General features: G+C 36.6%; 1 protein-coding gene across 2 annotated transcripts in view; it reads left to right on the top strand.

The window, feature by feature from the left end:
- The window catches only part of LOC123872541 (cationic amino acid transporter 3), a 33,951-nt gene that overhangs the window by 7,739 nt on the left and 4,878 nt on the right, over window positions 1-21,334 (top strand). Inside the window, exons 1-7 of one of the 2 annotated variants that reach the window (XM_045916864.1) lie at window positions 3,111-3,233; window positions 7,867-8,098; window positions 9,402-9,686; window positions 9,970-10,074; window positions 10,795-11,081; window positions 11,933-12,170; window positions 12,796-12,898. In XM_045916864.1, the coding sequence (XP_045772820.1) occupies window positions 7,867-8,098; window positions 9,402-9,686; window positions 9,970-10,074; window positions 10,795-11,081; window positions 11,933-12,170; window positions 12,796-12,898 (1,250 nt within the window). In that variant the 5' untranslated portion in view covers window positions 3,111-3,233. Of the gene's footprint in view, window positions 1-3,110; window positions 3,234-7,865; window positions 8,099-9,401; window positions 9,687-9,969; window positions 10,075-10,794; window positions 11,082-11,932; window positions 12,171-12,795; window positions 12,899-21,334 lie in introns of those variants that run through there. The other variant, XM_045916865.1, reaches the window with a different exon arrangement.

Genomic DNA, 21,334 nt, shown 5'->3' with positions numbered 1-21,334 from the left:
AAGTGTGTCTGTCAGTCTGTTACTTTTTGACGCTCCATCCTTTTGATTTTGTCAGAGACAGCTTGCATTCCGGAGACGGACATAGTCATCCAGGAAAATCAAAGTATTTTAACGGGTTTTCCAAAAACCCAGTCAAGTGCGAGTCGAACTTGCTCGCGAAAGGTTCCGTATCATCGTAAAAGAAAAAACACTTTTAATTTTTTTGTGATAGTTGACCGGTGATGCGAAGTTACGGTGGTATGAAGAAACTCACATACACACATACATGAACCTTGAAAACATTACACTCCTTATTTTGGGCAATCGATTATATCAAGTAGAGCCGAGTGAACGAATGGCGAGCAAGTTCTAGAGATAACTGTTGAGCAGGAAACATTGAATGTCAAATTCGGTCATTGCCACTATCAAGTAGGTATCTACCCGAAGAGCCTTTCATTACAGCCTTGCAAACACAATAATCATAGTCTGTGTTTATTCATCTACAGCCTTCTATAAATAGGTATACTCCGTACAAAATAGAGCCTCGATAGCTCAACGGTTGAGGAGCGGACTGAATTTTGAAAGGTCGGCGGTTCAAACCCCACCCGTTGTATTATTGTCGTACCCACTCCTAGCACAAGCTTTACGCTTAATTGGAGGGGAAAGGGGAGTATTAGTCATGATTAGCATGGCTAATATTCTTTAAAAAAAAAACTATGGGCCAACTGTCATGTTAAAGTTCAATCCACCTTTAAAATAAGGACTAAAATGATTTTTGACACGATATTTGACACAGAAAGTTAAAATGGCGCGTGAGAAGTCATTTTTAGGGTTCCCTATCTTAAAAGGAAAAACGGAGGCCCTATAGGTTCACTTTGTTGTCTGTCTGTCCGTTTGTTGTGTCTGCCAAAAAACCCTATAGGGTACTTCCCGTTGACCTAGAGTCATGAAAGGCAGATAGGTAGGTCTTATAGCACAAGGTTTGCACTTGGCCAGTGTGGTGTTCTAAACATTTCTCACTCTAAACATCCATACTTACTAATATTAGAAATGCGAAAGTGTGTCTGTCTGTCTGTCTGCTACGTTTTCACGGCCCAACCACTGAACCGATTTTAATGAAATTTGGTACAGACTTGGGATACATCCCGGGGAAGGACATAGGCTACTTTTTATCCCGGAAAATCAAAGAGTTCCTACGGGATTAAAAAAAATTGAAATCCACGCGGGCGAAGCCGCGGGCATCCCCTAGTTTCTCATAATCATAATCATTTATTTTGCTCGAATATGGTACATGTATATTATTTACATGAGGAGACCCATTTTCAGTAGTGGGCCGGTGACGGCTTGAAATGATGAAGTTAGTGTGATTAGTGGGTTAATGCGTTATGAACGTAAAAACTGACTTACAATTTAACTATTTAAAGGATTAATGGTGAAGATTTCTATTTCCATGTTCTCACAGCATGTTCTGAAAAATTTTATTTGCTTATAAATTTTCTCCTTTCACAAGATAGCATGCGGAATGCAAATAAATACAATAATGAAATGAGACGATTGTGAGACAAAGTATATTTTTTATGAGCGAAAGTTAAGCCTTGTGCTCATTTTATACTTTTTTACCAGATTATGACAAAGCCAAAAAGAAGGGCATCAAGCAATTTATGTATGTACGAGTATGTGCAAAGTATTCAATAATGTGTTCCATCGTAACGCCTTAACTTCTGAGCCAATTTTGATGAATGAAGTGTCAATCGATTAGTTATTATAGTTCGGGCGATACAGGCTACATTTTATACGAACAAAATCGATATGACGGACGTTGCACCCAAAAAAGTGGAGATGTCTGAAAACTTTTTCGTTCTTAATCGAATGGAATGTTAGAGGAGAAATTCTGAGTTCATAAAGATAAATAATATAGAACAATGTAAAATACCAGTGACAGAAAAACAATTTTACTATATTACTAGCTGACGCCCGCGACTTCGTCTGCGTGGATTTAGTTTTTTCGAAATCCCGTGGGAACTCTTTGATTTTCCGGGATAAAAAGTAGCCTATGTGCTAATCCAGGATATTATCTATCTCCATTCTGAATTTCAACCAAATCCGTTCAGTACTTTTTGCGTGAAGGAGTAACAAACATACACACACACACACACACACACACACACACACACACACACATACACATACAAACTTTCGGCTTTATAATATTAGTGTGATAGTGTGATAGCGTAATATCAAGTCAGGTTTTAGTTTTGAACTGTATGTTGTTTTTTTGGCGCATGGACTAATTTCCATTTTGTGTGTCAAACAAAACGTGATGTATTTGTTTTACGTCAATTAGTTAGAAAGTCTGATGTAATATCTTAATTAATAATATTAGTTGTAATAACTGTTACATAAACTATACTCTGTGACCAGTTTTTTGTACTTTTTCTTAATTTGGCTTTGATTGAATAATGCAACCTAGTCTATGTTACAAATACCTATGTAATTATGATTCGATAACAAACTCCGATGTTTTATAGAGTAAATCTTTCTGGATAGAGCCATGTATGTCGCCGGTTATCTAGCTATCACACCAGCCAGAAATCTTTTATGGCAGTGATACTTGTCATTCTTAATAATAAAATTAATTAATCATTTCATGCGTAGATAATAATTAATGAAAAGCATATAAAATTACTTTCCCCGCGAAATTTTCGAATTTTAGGCTATTCATCTTTGTTTCATTTTACTAATTTCTTTTTTTAATAAGGCTCCGTTTTTCTCTGTGGGGTACGGACTACGGAACCCTAAAAAGTGACTGGCGAGTTTCTTCCCGGCCACAGATTTTATTATAATCTACTTTTGCTTCCGGATCGAAGTATCTTTTGGCCTTTGTATTTTTGTGTATTTTTAGGGTTTCGTATCTCAAAAGGAAAAACGGAACCCTTATAGGATCACTTTGTCGTCTGTCTGTATGTCCGTCCGTCTGTGGTAGGCATCTCATGTATCCATAGCTTTAGCACAGGCTTTGCCGACATGATAATGTCTATGTTTGTCGAGCTTATTGCGGGTGTATAACACATAATCAGATCAAACAGATGCTCTGCCAAGTCACTTTCCGTTTACCTTTGTCACTGTTTAGTTTCTTGTCACTGTTTGGTTATTTGTCACGACGTGATTTTTAATTTTTAATTAAGTATATTGTTTTGTTTTTCTCTTTTATACTTAATTATTATTGTTTAATATTGTGGCTGGAGTTTTTGACTGTGAGTAATAACTAATCAATTTTATCTTCTATGTGTCTTATATGGATCCCAAAATTATAATTTAGTTTTTGCATATTGATTTCAGTAGATTTTGCTTTCTGAACGTGGATAAATACGTTGCAACTAACAGTGTGACTCAATGGGGCGAAAAAATTATGAATTCCCAAAGAGTCACTCTGTGGCCCTTGTTTGTACCCCCAAATACCTGGCTACGATCCTACCGTTGAGTAAAACTTAACCCAATGATCAAGCAGGTAGATATTTAAAGGTGGTTGTCACGCTTGATTAGCGTGTACACATACCTAAATATTATAATTATGTATTATTATATGAGTATGAATAAATTCGACACGATTCTCGACATAAGTTCGATGACTCAGGGCTCTCTCCGTCACTTACACCATACAACCGTAGTTCCAATTTCATTTGAATATTAAGCAACCAAAGTCCATAAATTCTGCAGACGTATTCAAGAAACTAATATTAATGCCTGCGGTTTTCCAGATTTCTGTTAAAATATTCGGTTTCAAAGTTAAAACTTTGCATACAATCTTTGAGCCCCTGTAATTTTAAAACTACATATTTTTAGAAAAATCTAAAACACCACAGGGATAGATATTAATTTCTAGAATATATCTGCAAAATTTCATGGAATTTGGTTGCTTAATATTCAAAGAAATTGGAACTATGTTGTATGGAACAAGTGACGGAGAGACCCCTCTTAATAAGTATCTAATATAGGTATATCTTGAATACCATTCAGTTGTTCAAGTATTCAACTACCTTATTATAAATAATAGGTATGTGCGATTAGCATTAAAAAAATTAAGCATTTTTAGGGTTCTGTACCCGAATTACTAAGCCTCTGCTCATCCGTCCACCTGTCTATCTGTCAGTGGGCTGCATCTCGTGAACCGTAGTATGTAGAGAGCTGAGTGTAGGAATATGTTTTTCTAATGCCGCTACAACAAATACCTATAACTTACTCAATGAAAATTTCAAAATGGCTGCCATGTAAACTAAAGTAACCTACACAAAATATTGTAAAACTAGCCGATGCCCGCGACTTCGCCCGCGTGGATTTAGGTTTTTTGAAATCCCGCGGGAACTCTTCGATTTTCCGGGATAAAAAGTAGCCTATGTGCTAATCCAGGATATTATCTAACTCCATTCTCAATTTCAGCCAAATCCGTCTAGTAGTTTTTGCGTGAAGGAGTAACAAACATACACACACACACACACACACACACACACATACAAACTTTCGCCTTTATAATATTAGTGTGATGGTACGGAAACCTTCGTGTGTGTGTGTGTGAGTCCGACTCGCACTTGGCCGGTTTTATAACAATTCAAACGCAGATTTATTTAATTTGGCATAACGGCAACAAGAGCATCAATTTCAACACTATGTCAAAGTGAATAAAGAAGGCTCCGTCGGTAAGCGTTGTACCTTAGAAGGAATAATTGTACTGGGTATGAAGTAGGTATGAACTATGAACACGGTTGTTTGAGTTAGTAGTAGTGTACTAGTAGCTAGTAGTGTAGTTATCTCAATCGGATTATGTATGACGGATTAGGTATATTATTCGCGTATTGTTCTGCTTCAATGTTTGTTTAAACAATTAATGACATTCTCAACTCATTGTTTATTGAAACTGATATTTTTACTGTGCACAAACAAACCGGTTTTAATATAGACACCTCAGCGGTTTAAGAGTCGACTGAAATATCTACAAATTACGTTGAAATCCCACCCATGGATTAGGTACTCTTGTACCTACCCTCATCAGCTTGACGTTTGATAAAAAGATACTGATTTGACTACAAAACTGTCAAACCACGGATTATTATAAATGCGAAAGTGTGTCTATCTGTCTGTTTGCTAGTTTTTCACGGCCCATCCGTATACTTAACCGATTTTGACAAAAATAACTTTCGGAGATATAGGCTACCACTTCTTGTTCCTGTGGTATTCAAAGGCCTATCCATTTAACCTATTTTGACGAAATTTGGCACACAGATAGCTTGCATCCCACTGACTGACATAGGCTACTTTTTAACCTGGAAAATTAGAAAGTTCTCAAGGAAATAAAAAACCGATATCCACTCAGGGGCATAATTTATGGTCTTGTATGGACATGCAGATTGTAACAGAATATAAGTATTACAAATGACTGAGGCAGATGGGAACGTAGTCAAGCATGACGGTGGTGGACAAAGCGAGTCATGACTTTGGTGACGTCACACTGCCTTGACCGCAACAAAAGTCAGCTGAGTGTAGGGTAACCGGCAGACAGGACCTTCACAAGGTATGGTCACTGGTGTGGACTGTGAGTGCCGCTTGTAATACAAATGACTGAGGCAAATATCGTAGTCAAACGTGACAATGGTGATTACAAAGGGATTTGTGATTTTGGAGGTAACTACCGCTACCTTGACCGTAACAAGAGTCAGCTGAGTGTAGGGTAACCAGAATGTAGTAGGCAGGCAGCCTTTCGAACGTGCGAAACCTTCGGAAGGCTTGCCGTGAAGGAGTCCCATTTAGGTGCGATTTGCTATAATCACACTCAAGGTGCCCACGCACTCGAACTGAACTGCAGCGGAACTGCGCGTCGCGTCAGCGCCCCGCACGATATTCTCTCCAGCCGCGACGCGCGTACGTCACTGCCGCGCGGCGCGGTTCAGCTGCAGTTCAGTTCAAGTGCGTGGGCAACTTCAGTGTGTTTTAAGGAAAGAAAGATAAATAAAACCCGTATTTTAATTTTTTTTGTTTTGTATTGTAACCACAAATTCGCAGTTTTCCGTTTTTTTTTCTTTATTTGTGCTATATAAGATCTACATACCTGCCGAATTTCATTTTTCTGGGTCAACGGAAAGTGCCTTCAGTCTTTCTTGACAAACACGACAGACGGGCAAACAGACAGACAACAAACTGATCCTTAAGGGTTCCGTTTTTCCTTTTGAGGTACGGAACCCTAAAAATGACTGAGGCAGATGAGATAGTAGTCAAGCGTGACCGTGATAGTCACAAAAGAGTCGTGAGTCGTGACGACTGACGTCACACAACCTTGACCGTAACGCTAGCTAACTCTAGTAACGCTTACTTCACTGTTAACCTTAAGAGACAGCTGAGTGTAGGGTAACCATTAACTAGATACAAATAGCTTGACCATTCCTGACAACAGATTTTTATCCCACTTATGATGACATCAATTAATCATCATTTATCAAGAACCTCTTTTAGGTTGAAATCTACTTGTGTATCTATCTGATTTAACCTGTGCTTAGACTTAAGTTTCAATTGAAATGAGACAGATTTATGCCAGCGGTATAATGCTGTCTCGGTTTAACAGTGTCTTAAGTCTGAACAAAGTCAAAATGATCTCCATAGATCTCAGCTTGCTGCTTTCCAGCATTACTGAAGTACTAAAATTAAAGATGATAAATGATAATAACTAGACTGAACTCAAAGGCACATGCTCTAAAATTAGTCACCCATCCAGATACCGACTTGGATTAATCAACTTATTCGTTCCAGCACGACGTCACCAAAACAAACTCTTTTGACTTTTAATATAAATAACAAAAAATATCATCATCACCATCATTATCAACCGACAGATGTCCACAGCTGGGCATCTAGGTCTCCTATAGGAACTTCTAAAAACAGTTTGAAGTACAGTTGAGGAATCAAAAATATAGTCCTGACATATTTAGAAAACTCCAGCCGTGTGGTAACCCTACATGAGTGACAGTAGCTTGTTCCAATGTTGCATACTAATGATCATCATTGAGTTGATAACCATGACTGGTTTAAGGCTGTTAGGAGAAACTAGCTCATGCACCTGGTTTCACACTGGTGGCCCTACTGCCCTTCACATAGATTATGTCATACCCAAAGATAACAGACATTTCCCTAATCAGGGGTAGGTAATACCTACCTAACACTCTAATGTCAAGTTGTAAATACTTACCTTTTTATTAGGGTTCCGTACCATTTGTCAGTGCAACTAAATACGGGTTTCGTTGTATTTAGAACATTTCACGTGGAATGTTTATAAGTACCTACCTAGGTAGATTCTATTAGGTAAGTATAACACATATTTCATGCCCTTATTTTCCGCGCGCGAAGCCGGGGCGGGTCAACTAGTGTTATCTAATGAGTTAATGTCATATTTTTGAAATTAAAATAGGCTGCACGAAATTGCCGTATAGCTAAACGTAGTGTTATCAATAGTTATCATCAATAGAGCGGTAATTCCCAGTTTACGATCCTTTGTTTCGTACCAATACTTAATAACTACGATTGACGCTAGAAAAATAATTGAATATTTTTAAGTACTAGGTATTAATTAAGCTATAGGTAGTACCATCCTTATCTAAGTAGTAATAAGAAAAAAATTCATTTGCACCTAACTTGAAAAAATGAGCATCCCCTCATCCATCCAGTTCCCATCCGGTTAACTAATTTGTACGGGTACAAAGGTAGCTTGCGTCCTTGAAATTGGCATAGGCAACTTTTATCCCGGAAAATTAAAGAGTCCCGATGGGATTTTTCAAAAACCCAAATCCACGCGGACGAAGTTACGTGCATCACCTAGTTAATAATAAATATTTTTTTTTTTTCAAGATGAGCTGTATCAGGATCTTCAACGTCCTGCGCCGTTGTAAGCAACTAGATGACGGCGACAACTCCACCCAGCTCGCACGATGTCTGGGTCTCCTGGACCTCACAGCTCTGGGGGTCGGAAGCACCCTCGGGCTTGGGGTCTACGTGCTCGCTGGAGCGGTCGCGAAGGACGTGGCTGGACCCGCCGTGACCCTCAGCTTTCTAGTTGCTGCTATTGCTTCGGCGTTTGCTGGTAAGAAATAAGTTAAGGAGTTGGCAAACAAAACCGGCCAAGTGTGAGTCAGACTTGTGAACCGAGGGTTCTTTACTCGGGTATTTTTTCCGACATTTTGAACGATAAATTAAAAACTATTATGTATAAAAATAAATAAAAATCTGTTTTAGAATGTACAGGCACTTGGACGAATAAATACTCGTATTAAGCACTAAAAATATGTATCTATTATTAGTGAAGGCAACCAAATAGGTACAAATAGATATTTTTAATAAACCTGTGTGAAATAAGTAAAAAAATATTAAATTTAGCTAGGTAGTAACATCCGCGCTCACATTTGCCTCTTTATTTAATTAAAATGTATTATATTATATTATGTATTATATTATGCATTATATTATATTTTTAAGGTTTTTAGTTAAACTTAAATTAAATTATATTTTAACTTATGTGAAAACGAATTTCTCAGGGTGACACATATTTACCTCAATAAAATTAAAATGTGATCATAAATAAACAGTTTTCAAATTTCAAAGTAAGATTAATACACCAAGTGGGATATCATATGAAAGGATTTCTTTCGAAAATAACACAATTTAAACGGATGAGTGTCTGTGTACAGGTAGGTAGTTTGCTAAGATCATACTAATATTTTACCTCATAAAGTGTGCCAGTTGGTCATTGACAAACCACTTAGGTTAATACACTTGTTCTGCCTGTTGAATACCTACTTAATATTGCTATATTGTGTAATCTATTATAGAAAATGCCATTATTATACTGGACTAACTAGATGATGCTCGCGACTCCGTCTGCGTGGATTTAGGTTTTTTTAAATCCCGTGCGAACTCTTTGATTTTCCGGGATAAATAGTAGCCTATGTCCTTCCCCGGGATGTGAGCTCTGTACCTCAAAAACGGTTAAACTGTTGGGTCGTGAAAAGCTAGCAGATAGACAGACAGACAGATACATTTTCGCGTTTATAATATTAGTACGGATGATGCGGGACTTTGTCTGAGAGGGTTTAGGGTTTAAAAATCCCGTGGGAACTCTTTGATTTTCACTTAATTTTTTTTTAAATGTCACTCTTCAACACGGCACGAAGCGATTTACTTCCTCGTTTCTAACTATAATATGGAACGCCATTCCGGCATCAGTTTCCCACTCCACACATATAAATACCTTTAAGCCATGAGTAAATAGGCATCTTATAGGTAAGCACACTCCATCTTAGGCTGCATCATCTCTTGCCAGCAGGTCTGATTGCAGCCAAGCGCTAGTCTATAAATTAAATTCTAAGTGAAAAACTTACTTTTTTCAGGGCTATGCTACGCAGAGTTCGCATCCCGAGTCCCTAAAGCGGGTTCCGCATATGTCTACAGCTACGTCAGCGTCGGAGAGTTCATAGCCTTCACCATCGGTTGGAACCTCATCCTCGAATACGTCATTGGCACTGCCAGCGTGGCCAAGGGCATGGCCAACTACATAGACAGCCTGTGCAATAACACCATGGCCAAAACTATGGCCGATATTGCGCCAATAAAGATACCTTTTATGGCTGATTACCCGGATTTCTTCGCATTTGGTCTAGTGCTACTTATAGCGAGTAAGTACAAGATTTTGTATTTTTCAAATTAAGGTCTTAAGGGTGGAATTTCCATAAATAAATTATTTCTTAGTGGGATTCTACGTTTTAACGGAAATTTAGGTACTCATTTATACTAAATCTTAAGTTTCTAGACCCAATGTAGTTTAAGCTGTTAATAAGTATCTAGATGCATTTTGTACCTACAGTACAAAGGGCCTCATGAGAGACGCCTCATAAGTCATAATACTACTCTTGGGACACCTTTGTTTGATCTTCATTAATCCTCTCCCTCTCTTTGCAGTTCTACTTGGCATCGGTGTGAGCGAGTCAACGAAACTGAACAATGTTTTTACTGCTCTCAATATGGCCACGGTGATTATAGTTGTCGTTGCGGGTGCTATCAAAAGTAAGTTCTGGATGAACTATTATTACAGCTTTAAATAGTTTGTAATATTCACTACCAAATTCTCTGAGATTTTCAAAATCCCGCAAAACGTATTTCTTCATTTTTAACCAAAAGTCGAAATACTAATTATCAGTGATATAACTTAATGAATAACGCACATTCATCCCCAATTTAACCCCCTTAGGGTAGGATTTCGGATTTCTTAGTGACAGCCTACGTCATATTGTCAAAATACCAAGTTTCTAACCCCCTTGTCATTAATGCTGTGCGTTGATAGATCAGTCAGTCAGTTAGAACAAATCTTTTTTACCTACTGTATTCAAAAAAAGAAGCAAATGCCTCTAACCTTCGACAACTTATAGCAATCCACTTGATTCAAAAAAGATAAGTAGGTATAAGTGAATCGTTGAGCTGACTCATCTGCTTAGAGTTAATTTTTTTCCATTACAAATTACAACATTAAAATTCAAAAAAATCCACAGTCATGTCGTGTTAGGCAGCTTCATGTTATACGTTTTTGTTTGAAATAAGTACAGCAGCTTTAACTCTAAAGGTAGGTACTGATAAAATTAATTTACTTCGATGCCACCACCGTTATTATACTGAGATATTATTATAGAAAGGGATTAAGAACTTCCTCCGTTTTTGACAGGAGTTGCTTGACTAAGTGTTTTCAGAGACTGAGTACATAATACTTATAACCATTATGTACTATTGCAGGTGATCCCGCAAATTGGAGGATCAAAGTTGAAGACATACCAGAAGAATACCGTTCCAAAGCTGGCGAAGGAGGTTTCATGCCGTGGGGGGTGGCTGGCGTCATGGCAGGGGCTGCTAAATGCTTCTTCGGCTTCGTGGGCTTCGACTGCGTGGCCACTACTGGAGAGGAGGCCAAGAATCCAAAGAGGGATATACCATTGTCAATCGTTATGTCGCTGGTCGTCATATTCGTGTCGTACTTTACCATCGCGACTGTCTTGACGATGATGTGGCCTTATTATTTGCAGGTTTGTATTCTTTTTACCCGATTACCGAAGCGAAGTTCGTTCGCATTGATTTGGATTTTAAAAATCCAAATCAATGCGAACGAACTTCCAGGTATCAACTTATGCAATAGAAAAGTGCGAACGCAGCGAGCGCCATATTTTTGCATATTTACAATAAAGATTCGTAAATTCGAGAACTAGTCTATTATGGCATTTTAAAAACATTTTTAAATTTTATATTTGCGCACTACATAACTGATGACGTAATAATAGAAATATTAATTTGACAATATTATAATTCAGTACCTAAAGAATTTAATTTACACGGAAAATTATATAATGAACACTTGAATCAATAAAAATTTACAAGTAAGTAGTAATGATGAACGATCCACGTGCAAACTGGAAATACGTAGGTATCAGAATATTACTTACCAGATTATTATAACTTACTAGATTTGGTTTGACAATTCAAATCTGAGTGGGTTTGAATGTGTACCTCCGAAAATGTGTAGTCCACTTTGTGAGACATACCTAACCTATATTTTATTTTTGGCACTACTTACCTACTTAGGCATAAATTACAACACTGTATATTTTATTCTCCTCTACAATTTTCCTCTGCAACATAATTATATGTCCTTATTTTAAGGTGTTAATTTTTTTTATTTTTCGTCCAGCTAATTTTCTTCAACTGTTTTCGGGGTCCCCCTGAAAATCATTTTTCTGTGGTGTTCATAATGTCATCACTTTTATCTAACTCCTCTATTATCTTCCTATATTGTCTCCATCGCAGAAATTGGGATTTGATCTGTTCCTTACCCATCCAAAAAAGATATCTGAGATGACTCGAGACAGCTGGTTTATTTCAGGACGCAGATGCACCGTTTCCTCACGTGTTCGAGCAATCAGGCATGCCGGTAATCAAGTGGATAGTGACTGTTGGAGCAATATTCGCGCTCTGCACCAGCCTGCTTGGTGCCATGTTCCCTCTACCCAGGGTGCTGTATGCCATGGGCTCAGATGGTGTGCTGTTCCGTTCTCTAGCGGCCATCAACATCAAGACGAAGACTCCACTCCTGGCTACAGTCATTAGTGGGCTCCTCTCTGGTGAGTAGAGATCTCCTCACATGTTTCTTCCGCCTAGTGCTGTATGCAATATGTTCAGATGGAATACTATTTCGCTACCTGCAGACATTAATGCAAGACAAAGGCTCTACTCTTGGCTAAGGTTAACAAGCTGTTCTAGGTTAAGTAGATTCATTCATTCATTCAATTCATTCTTGCATGTTGCTCTGCTAGTGGTAGGTACTGTACATGAAGGCTGCAGATGGTGCGCTTTCCGCTTTCTGGAAGCCATCGGTTTCAGAACGAAGACTATACTGCTGGCCACCGTTGTGAACGGATGTCTTTCTGGTGAGTAAAGATCTTCTCGGCTCATATTCATTATGTCCAGTGTTGTATGACATGGACTTAAAAGAACTCTTGTTTTGCTCTCCAGCAGCCATCAAAACTAGGCAGAAAACTTCCACCAGGAGGTGGAGGTTTTTTTTTTAATTTTTCTTCGGTGAGTTTTAACTTTTATTATCCCACCTTCGGGCTTTTGGCTGCCCAAAACTCGTTGGTCTTGTCGCAAAGAAGTTTCTTTGGGTCCACTGGCCTTTCGCCATTCGCAAAAGCTCCCGTATCCTCCAAACCCCTTTCACCAAATGAAGTGAAATGTGTTTTATTCCAGCGGTAATGGCAGCCATCTTCAACCTGAACCAGCTGATCGACATGATGTCCATAGGAACGCTCCTGGCTTACACCATTGTAGCGACAAGCGTGCTTATATTGAGGTAAAATAATAATAAGTATTTTACACACATATTATTAGTGAGGGGTTTCCATTTAATCCCGGCTGGGATATGGGATTCTATTATTTCTAAATTTCTTGCCTGGTCTGGTCGGAGGCTTCAGTCGTGGCTAATTACCACCCTACCGGCAAAGCCGTGCCACCAAGCGATTAAGCGTTCCGGTACGATGCCATGTAGAAACCAAACTGCTATAGGTTAACCCGCTTCCATCTTAAACTGCATCATCACTTACCACCAGGTGAGATTGCACTTAAGGGCTAACTTGTACTTGAGTAAAAAAAGCAATAAAACCGGCTCTGCCTACAATTAATTTTAGTTTATAGTGTTAGCAACCCTGAAATGCATGTCATCGGGGTGTCAAAAAACGACTGACGGATAGAGCGTGACGTCAGACGGGAACGGGAATAAAAGGGAGCGAGTCGAATTTAACAAGGGTTTTGTCGGAAGACGAATGTCGAATAATAATTATAATAATGAGCAGTAGTAACTAAGTACCTAATTGTGTTAGTAGAGGCCTAATGTAAAGAGATTAGACTACTAAAAGTTTACTATGGAGTATCTGTATTTCACTGATCTTACCTAAGTCCTAACCGATTATTATCGAAACACGGCGAGCCGACGAGAGAGGGACAATGAAGGGAATAGAGAAGACGTTCCTTTCTAACATCAGAAGTGGGATAAGAGATGAAGGAAAACCCTCAGCCCACAGCTGGTATGTAATGTTTTAAATTAGTTGGTTGGATTGTACCAAGGTCGGTATCTATAGTTACACCAAATGTGTGGCAAAAGCTACCTATTTCCATTTATTGACTAGCCACTAGCTTTGCCTGCGAATACAACTACATAATAGTTACTATACCTAGTTTGTAGTTGATAGCACTGAGATATTGAAGCTGTAAATGTACCTACTCATCAGTGAAGGAAGGTACAGAGTGGAGATTAGTTCCTAACTTCCTACAGACAGTCACAAATGTTGTCCAGTACCTACCTACACAAACTTTTCATTTCGAATAGGAGAAATATGGGCAAAGTAAGTTGTAATTTCTATGTGTGAGTATTGTGTAGACATATTGTCAGTTATTTCAGTAAGATTTACTAGTTATTCTACTCTTAATTTGAGAAAAATAGTGCAGAAATAGAAATAAAAGACATAAAGTCTATTTGTGTGTCTAAAAGTGTGCATTGACTACAAGTGGTGGAACCCTTGATTGAAACATAGTTTAAGTAGAGATTAGGGTGTTAGTAAAATTATAACAATTGTTTAAGCTGTACCGAGCTTTCGAATTTTATGCAACTTCTAAGGATGTATCGATGGCAGTCACATTGTAACATACAGCTAAGATGGAAATACTAGTGACATATAGAGGGCTGGCAGATTGCTAAGATGTAGTCCTGCACAGGCACTGCATGAGTATCTATAAAGTACAAGAATATACAGTCTTGCTATGGTTGTTTTATATAATAACATACTTATAAACTTCCTACTTTCTTCAAATGTTAGTTAACGTAATTTTTGCGAAAATACAGAATGTATGAGCTTGGCTTGTCTAGAGTATGATGTATCTTTGGGAAATTCAATCAGCATTATCAACCTGTCAAGGCTAATGGCTGAGCACAGGTTCCATCTTAGAGTAGGAAGAGTTGGGATATGGTCCTCTATGCTATCTATAAAATACAATAGAATATTCATACTTAATCATTCAGTATTACATTTGAATGTGACAATTTCTTTTTTTTTTAAGGTTAATTGATACAAATTTATTTTATCTAGTAGATGTAATCAAGGTTTCTAACTTTGAATTAAATAATTCCAATATTTGGAGGTAAATATACCTCAAAATATGTATGGTTATTGATTACATATCTACACAGTACACACAATAATGTTTCAGTTTCAAGCTTTCAGTATAAAGAAGAGATTGTAGAAACTTCATGTGATGAGATATGTGTGGGTGTGTATCATTACCCACCACCTCACATCAAATTTTGGGTTCGAGCCCGTGGCAGACATGGCCTTACAGATATTTGATGAGTTCTCTACTGGATTGATACTGGACACAAAGGAGAGGTTTTAAAAATTTCACCTGGGGCAGATCAACTGGTCCACTCTAGGTTCACTAGGCAAATCAAGATTATGCTGGCGCAACATTGAACCCGTTCTGAATCTGGAAGTACCTACCAAACTAGAATTATTAATTTGCTTTGAATACCTAGTAGGTATAGGGGATGAAAACATTACAGGTTTCATATCTGACTAGGTATGTACAAACCAGGAACAGAAAGACATAAAACACACATGTTCGCAGAAGCACATAGGTATGTAGATTCTTGTATTTTATCTTGTAAGTTATCTTTGGGTAGATTATAAATTAAAATTGCTACGACCAAGCTTTGAGGTGCATTATGAAAGTAAAGGAGTTGAATCATGATTACCTATATTGAACTAAAACAAAAACTGATTACATCAACTCAAAATATCAAATAGAATTGAATTAGATATTTGTTTATCAGGCAATGGTGGCACTCACAAATGTTTTACCTTATTTAGACAGTGAGGATGTTGGCTGCAAGAATATAATAAATAAATTGTAAAAAGAATGTAGGTGTTGAATATCACATTTTGGGTCCAAGAGTGTTCTTTTAAACTCTGAATTATTACTATCAAATCACAATGAAGTCTAAGTAACTGAAACCCCCTTCCACTAATTATTACATTTTACTAGATTTATTTATTAGATTATGTACATTTGTGATTATTAGAATTTAGAGGAAAAATAAATAAATAATATATAAAATAAAAATCACAGTCTTTAGGCTTTGTAAAACATACTCACTGAACTGCCAAGTATGTACATCATAATATTTACTGTAGCTATTACTGGTACCAATATAAATTTAATAGTTGATACTGTTTTCTATACCTACTTAAGTAAAAGTTAGCTGAGCTGAAAATTAGAGAGAACTTTATCTACATAAGGAATCATCTATGTGATCTATTGAATGTCTGAGAAAATAACCATACTATATATTTACCCAATACATAGGTACTTATTACATACAATGAAAATGGTTGAAAGTTACACAACTTATAGAATAAATAACTTTAAGAAATAATAGAGCAAATTATTACAATCATTTAAATGATTATTACAGCATAAAAGGCAGTAGTCAGAGTTTGTGCGAAAATATAATAATACCTAATCAAACCTCTGTGTAATTTAGGTATAAAATTATTTAATAATATCAATCTTCAATTTTGATAGTTTGCTTAAAACAGAAGTTTCACTTGTTAAGCTTCTGCAGAGTATGGGTTCTTTGGGTTCTGTAGTTCTTATCTTGCTTTTATCATGTAATTGGGATATAAAATGTGAGCATTATTACAAATTATTACATTTTATACAAGTGATATCTAGTAACTGATCAAATATCCTATTGATTATGTCTCAGTCTGATATGTTTGAGCAAAAGGCTCTAATAAACGGATTAAAAAAAAACAAGAAGGAAAAGGAGATGGTAGTGGTGTTCTCTTTAGTATCGTGTGATTGCTCATGAGAATAGTTCATAGAGAATAGAGAATCAAAGTTTACAAATAAAACAGTCTAGACAACGTGCGATTCCACACGGTTGATAGTACATGAACCCTACGTCCCTACTACGAGGGACGCCGTGCACCTTTTTTTTGGGTTTCCTGAATTTACAAAAATATATGTTTATACACAAATAAAGGAGGGGAAAATGGGTCCCTTGGCTGTCAAAGGGCTAAGGGATGCAGGACTAAGCAATATCTAACAAAAAAAAAAAAGACGAAGATATCTTTTCTTAAAATAAAGTAACTGTGCCAATTGTATTACTGGGTCTGCGATGTTGTATTTTATTATTTTCTTATATTGCTTATCAACACACGAGGTTGCTCTAGAATAGAGATTTCCGGGAAATCATAATTTTCAGAATAGACACTCAAACTTAATTTTATTATATCCCTGTCCTCGGATATAAGTAATAAACGAATAAATCGATATCTGACTTAGGTTTAGATCTGGAATGACAACTGATAAAATTATTATCAGCATATAGAGTATGAATAACAAGTGGAAATATTAAACCTGCGAGATCCACCATGTAAGCAATAAGGAGACATATTCTCTCCCTGTACTGCCCTGTCGTTGACTAGCTAATTTCATTTCATTTATTTAAATTGTTTAACTGTTACATATTGAAGATCTTTAATTAATTTACCCGCTAGAAGCAGTTTACCTTATCAAGCATACGATATTGTTATGTAGAGGGTAAATACATATACTAATGATCGACCCTGGGAAAGAGGTTTTACAAGAAGGGTGTGTTCCTTTTTGTTATGTCAAAAGTTGGAACAAGTTGCTCAATAAATTTTTAAAAATTATCAGACATGACACCGTGCACTAAAGATGATTATTGCTGTAGGTACTCCACAAATAGTTGAGTATTAAGGCTAGTGACGATAAAAGGGCTTGATAACTAGGTTCTTCAGTTCATTAATCAAATAAAGTACAAGAGAGCAAACACGTAGCAAGTTTTGTATAAACGTATGCAGTGGCGTGCATAGGGTTTAAAGCCAGGATAAGCATTAAGGTATAAACTTAGTTCCTGGCAGATCATAATGAAAAATAAATGTTGACTTATTACAACTATTTATTATTCGTAGTTTTATTGCTGGAATACCTACTGGAATAAAAGGCTTAAGCATAATAAATAGGAGACTGAAGTGAGTACTACTTGATCAATGGGATACATTATGGCATAATCGTTGACACCTTTATCTATTTCATGTGATCGCTTCCGGCGGGTGTGTAAAGCGAATTTTGGGAAAATGTTATAACATTTTAATATTGTTATGGTATAATGTTTATGGTTTATGTGTATGGTATAATTCATGCAATTATTATTTTTAGACTCTTTAAACAAACCGAAGCAACTGAATAGAACACTTGATAAAAAGTAGAAAGTCTGCATTGAGGCCAAGTTACGGCTATGGAAGTTTCGTGAGCTGTTCTTCATAGTTGTTCCGAAAAGATATTATATTATCATATCTTGCTGATTGGTGTAAACACGGGGTCACGTTAGATTTATCTTTCAACTGTGAAAGATTATACCAGTTGCAGTGGTAGAAGTAGTGACGAAACAGAAGTAGCAGTTGTGACAAGATTAGCGATGTAATGATGAGGTGCCTAGTAGATGTCGTGCAAAGAATAATATAAATTCAAACAAATAATGTCCCAGGTGTGACAACTGACAACTGAGAGAGAAGAGTACTGGCTTATGTATGGACTTGTCCCAAGTGTGACAAGCAGTGGTTGCTAAGAATATTTGATTGAATATACTTTGTCCCAAGTGTGTCAAAGATAGTTTATTTTAAATGTCCCAGGTGTGACGCGGTAGGATTTTGACCTGTGTCCCTAGTGTGACATACGGCAGATGGTAATTTTGAGTATGTCCCAAGTGTGACATGCGGCGGATGGAAATTTTGATTATGTCCCAAGTGTGACATACGGCAGATGGAAATTTTGATTATGTCCCAAGTGTGACATACGGCAAGTGTAAATTTTTGACTTTGTCCCAAGTGTGACAAACGAGGGCAGCGCGGTGATTAAAATAAAAACCTAAGAATGAGGAATCTAGAATATGATTGGAACCAGCAAACGAACTGGAAAACGGCTGACAGAGCGGCTGGAAAATGACGAACAATAATAGTCTGGTAAAACCTTACTGGACAATTTCGGTGCCATGGCGGTGACAACCTATGATGTCTGAACAATAATTCGGACTTCTTGAAGAATAGCGACGATTGGTTGAACGTCATGGACAAAAAGGCTGAAGTTGGCATACGAGTATAGTGGTCGAAGTTGATGTATCCTTTAAAGAAAAAAAAGAGATTTAATAGATATTTTGATTATGAATGATAATAATATCGCTTTCGAGTAATATACATGTTCTTGTTTTGCCGGACCGTACTGATTCAATGTCAGCACAAGACCTAATAAAAAAATAATAAAAAAAATATGTTATGTATACATACATACATACTGACATAAGGAAAAATGAATATTATTATTTTAAACGCAAAGCAGAATATTATTTTATGTTATTATATTTTTATTTTTCATGTAGGTACCAAAATTTATTGTAGTTACAAAGTAATAATAAATTAAGTAACTTTGGAAATGCTTATCTCTAAACAGAGATTTCTCCCGGCTCCCACTCGAGGGTGTGGGTGAGCCATATTATTGCATTGTAGACAAACTTAAGCTTTTCATTCTGACTGAATATCTAAAATAGTAAATGAGTGCCTACCGTTATTAGAGGGTAGGTACATTTCCCTAGTCAACCCTCTGTGACATGTAGATACTATGTTGGGAATGAAGAATAGAGTTTAAATTTTCTTCTCTATGGCTCTCTGTACTGCGGCTTTATATCAGAGTTTAAATAATGATGTGACATAATACTATCAAGTAACGCTTACCCGTCATTAAAGCATATCAGGGTATACTTAATGTATTTACTAAATAATTTCCTACATCTGTGCCACTAATTTGTCCTCATATTGACACGAGTCCCACGAGAACGAGGCGGCAACCCACGGCGTGGCACGGCACTGGATTGGAGGCGCCAACTTGGAACAGCATTGGGCGCTGTTTGTCCTTACTCATCATGTTCAAGTGCAATTGGCAGCCTTATCGCTTTGCGACGATCTATACCAAGATGAGGAAGGAGTGATGAACTAGGCTTTGGCATCATTCGTCCCACGCGCAAAAATAAAAAATAAAAAAATAATTACCTACAAAAGCGTAGACATTAATGCATTGCGTTGCTATTTTGGCTTAATTGTATGGTACATATCGTACGATAAATCGATGTCGGATCTTCGGGTCGGATGCCTGACAAAATAGTAATATCTTTATGTGTACTATCACTAAAGATACGCTTACACGGGCAAATGAAATTCCTCATGCCACATTGACCCAAATGTCTTGCTGAACAACAGTTTTGAGAATTGCCCATGAAAGCGCGCCTTTATAATGGTTATAAGTTATAACTATATTGTTACATAATGTCTTTCCTAAGACTATTGTGATTTAGAATGATGTGTACAGTTTTATTAATAATATTAGAGTCACTTCTATTATTTCAAAAGATAACATTATCAAAACCTTGTTGATCTTAGTAATCCGATTGTGTGTAGTAGTATTAACAATTAGATCAGTGTCTTTCAAGCGATAGGATTATCAGCGTCATTGATTTTATTGTGACTCGTTTTGAGTTCAGTACTTAATATCAGTTAAATTCTAACTAAGCTTATTTGAATTTCGGCAACATAGTAATAATAATAATAATAATAATCCTTTTATTTGCATATTGTGTGTTACAAGATGTTGGTAATTATTACATAGTTCAAATACTAATGTGTTTGAACTATGTACCGCAGCGTATAAGTATAACCGTAGCGGCGTGCAAATATTTTGAATGTTAATTATAAATGAAGTGATATAATCATTATTTCATAAATGATTTTATGTAGATTTGTATGCAGTTTATATGACATGCATTAATTTATTATTAGATACATTTGGATACAAATTGATCTAGATTTTAACAAAAAATAAAACTAATCAGATCAGATATTAAAGTTAAAACAAATAAGTAAACATATAATGAAGATAGGTATCATTAATGTCCTGAGGATCATTCTGATTTACCTGTTAATTTTAATGATAACCAACCAAGAAATAAGATTAGCATCCCTTTTCTAACTAGTGTATTAAGGATAGGATAGATAAACGTACTTTTACTCAAATCTGTTAAACCTCGTGACTTTGGACGCCAACCTTGAGCATAGTATATAAATTCGTAGAGTATGTACCAATCAAACTGAGTTGTTGTTTTAAAATGTTTAAAAGTTAATTTTCCCTTTCTGCTATTCTCTTTGTTTTTTTTTGTGTGGAATTTGGAATGACTAATATTATTTAGGCGCTGATCATAACTTCACAATGTAACTTATTTCATATTCATATGAATTAGACTTAACTATGTTGATCTCAATTTCAAATCATTGTTACTGATGTTGTGTAGGTCTCATTGCCATTTGGTTTTGTGCATAACACAACGCAACTGCATAGCACAACTCTGATCTATTAGAGGACTTATTATATACTTAGTCGTATAGACAAAGAGTTTAGGTTGTGGTTGATTATACCTGACAATTCTTATAATTAGTTAATTTAATGTAAAATGACATTCAGTACTTTTTGAACATTCAAAATCAAAAGTGGTTGCCCTTGCTAGATTTTGACAATCTGTATTAAGGAAAACCAGCTCTCTCCTTCGCATACATTAGGAATAATTTAATAGTGCGACCGCATATTACTCAGGTTTAAACAATGATTA

This window comes from Maniola jurtina, chromosome 15, assembly GCF_905333055.1.
Source record: "Maniola jurtina chromosome 15, ilManJurt1.1, whole genome shotgun sequence".
Lineage (NCBI taxonomy): Eukaryota > Metazoa > Arthropoda > Insecta > Lepidoptera > Nymphalidae > Maniola > Maniola jurtina.
The sequence above is the reverse complement of the archived record's forward strand: the minus strand, read 5'-3'. Positions and strand labels throughout refer to the sequence as shown.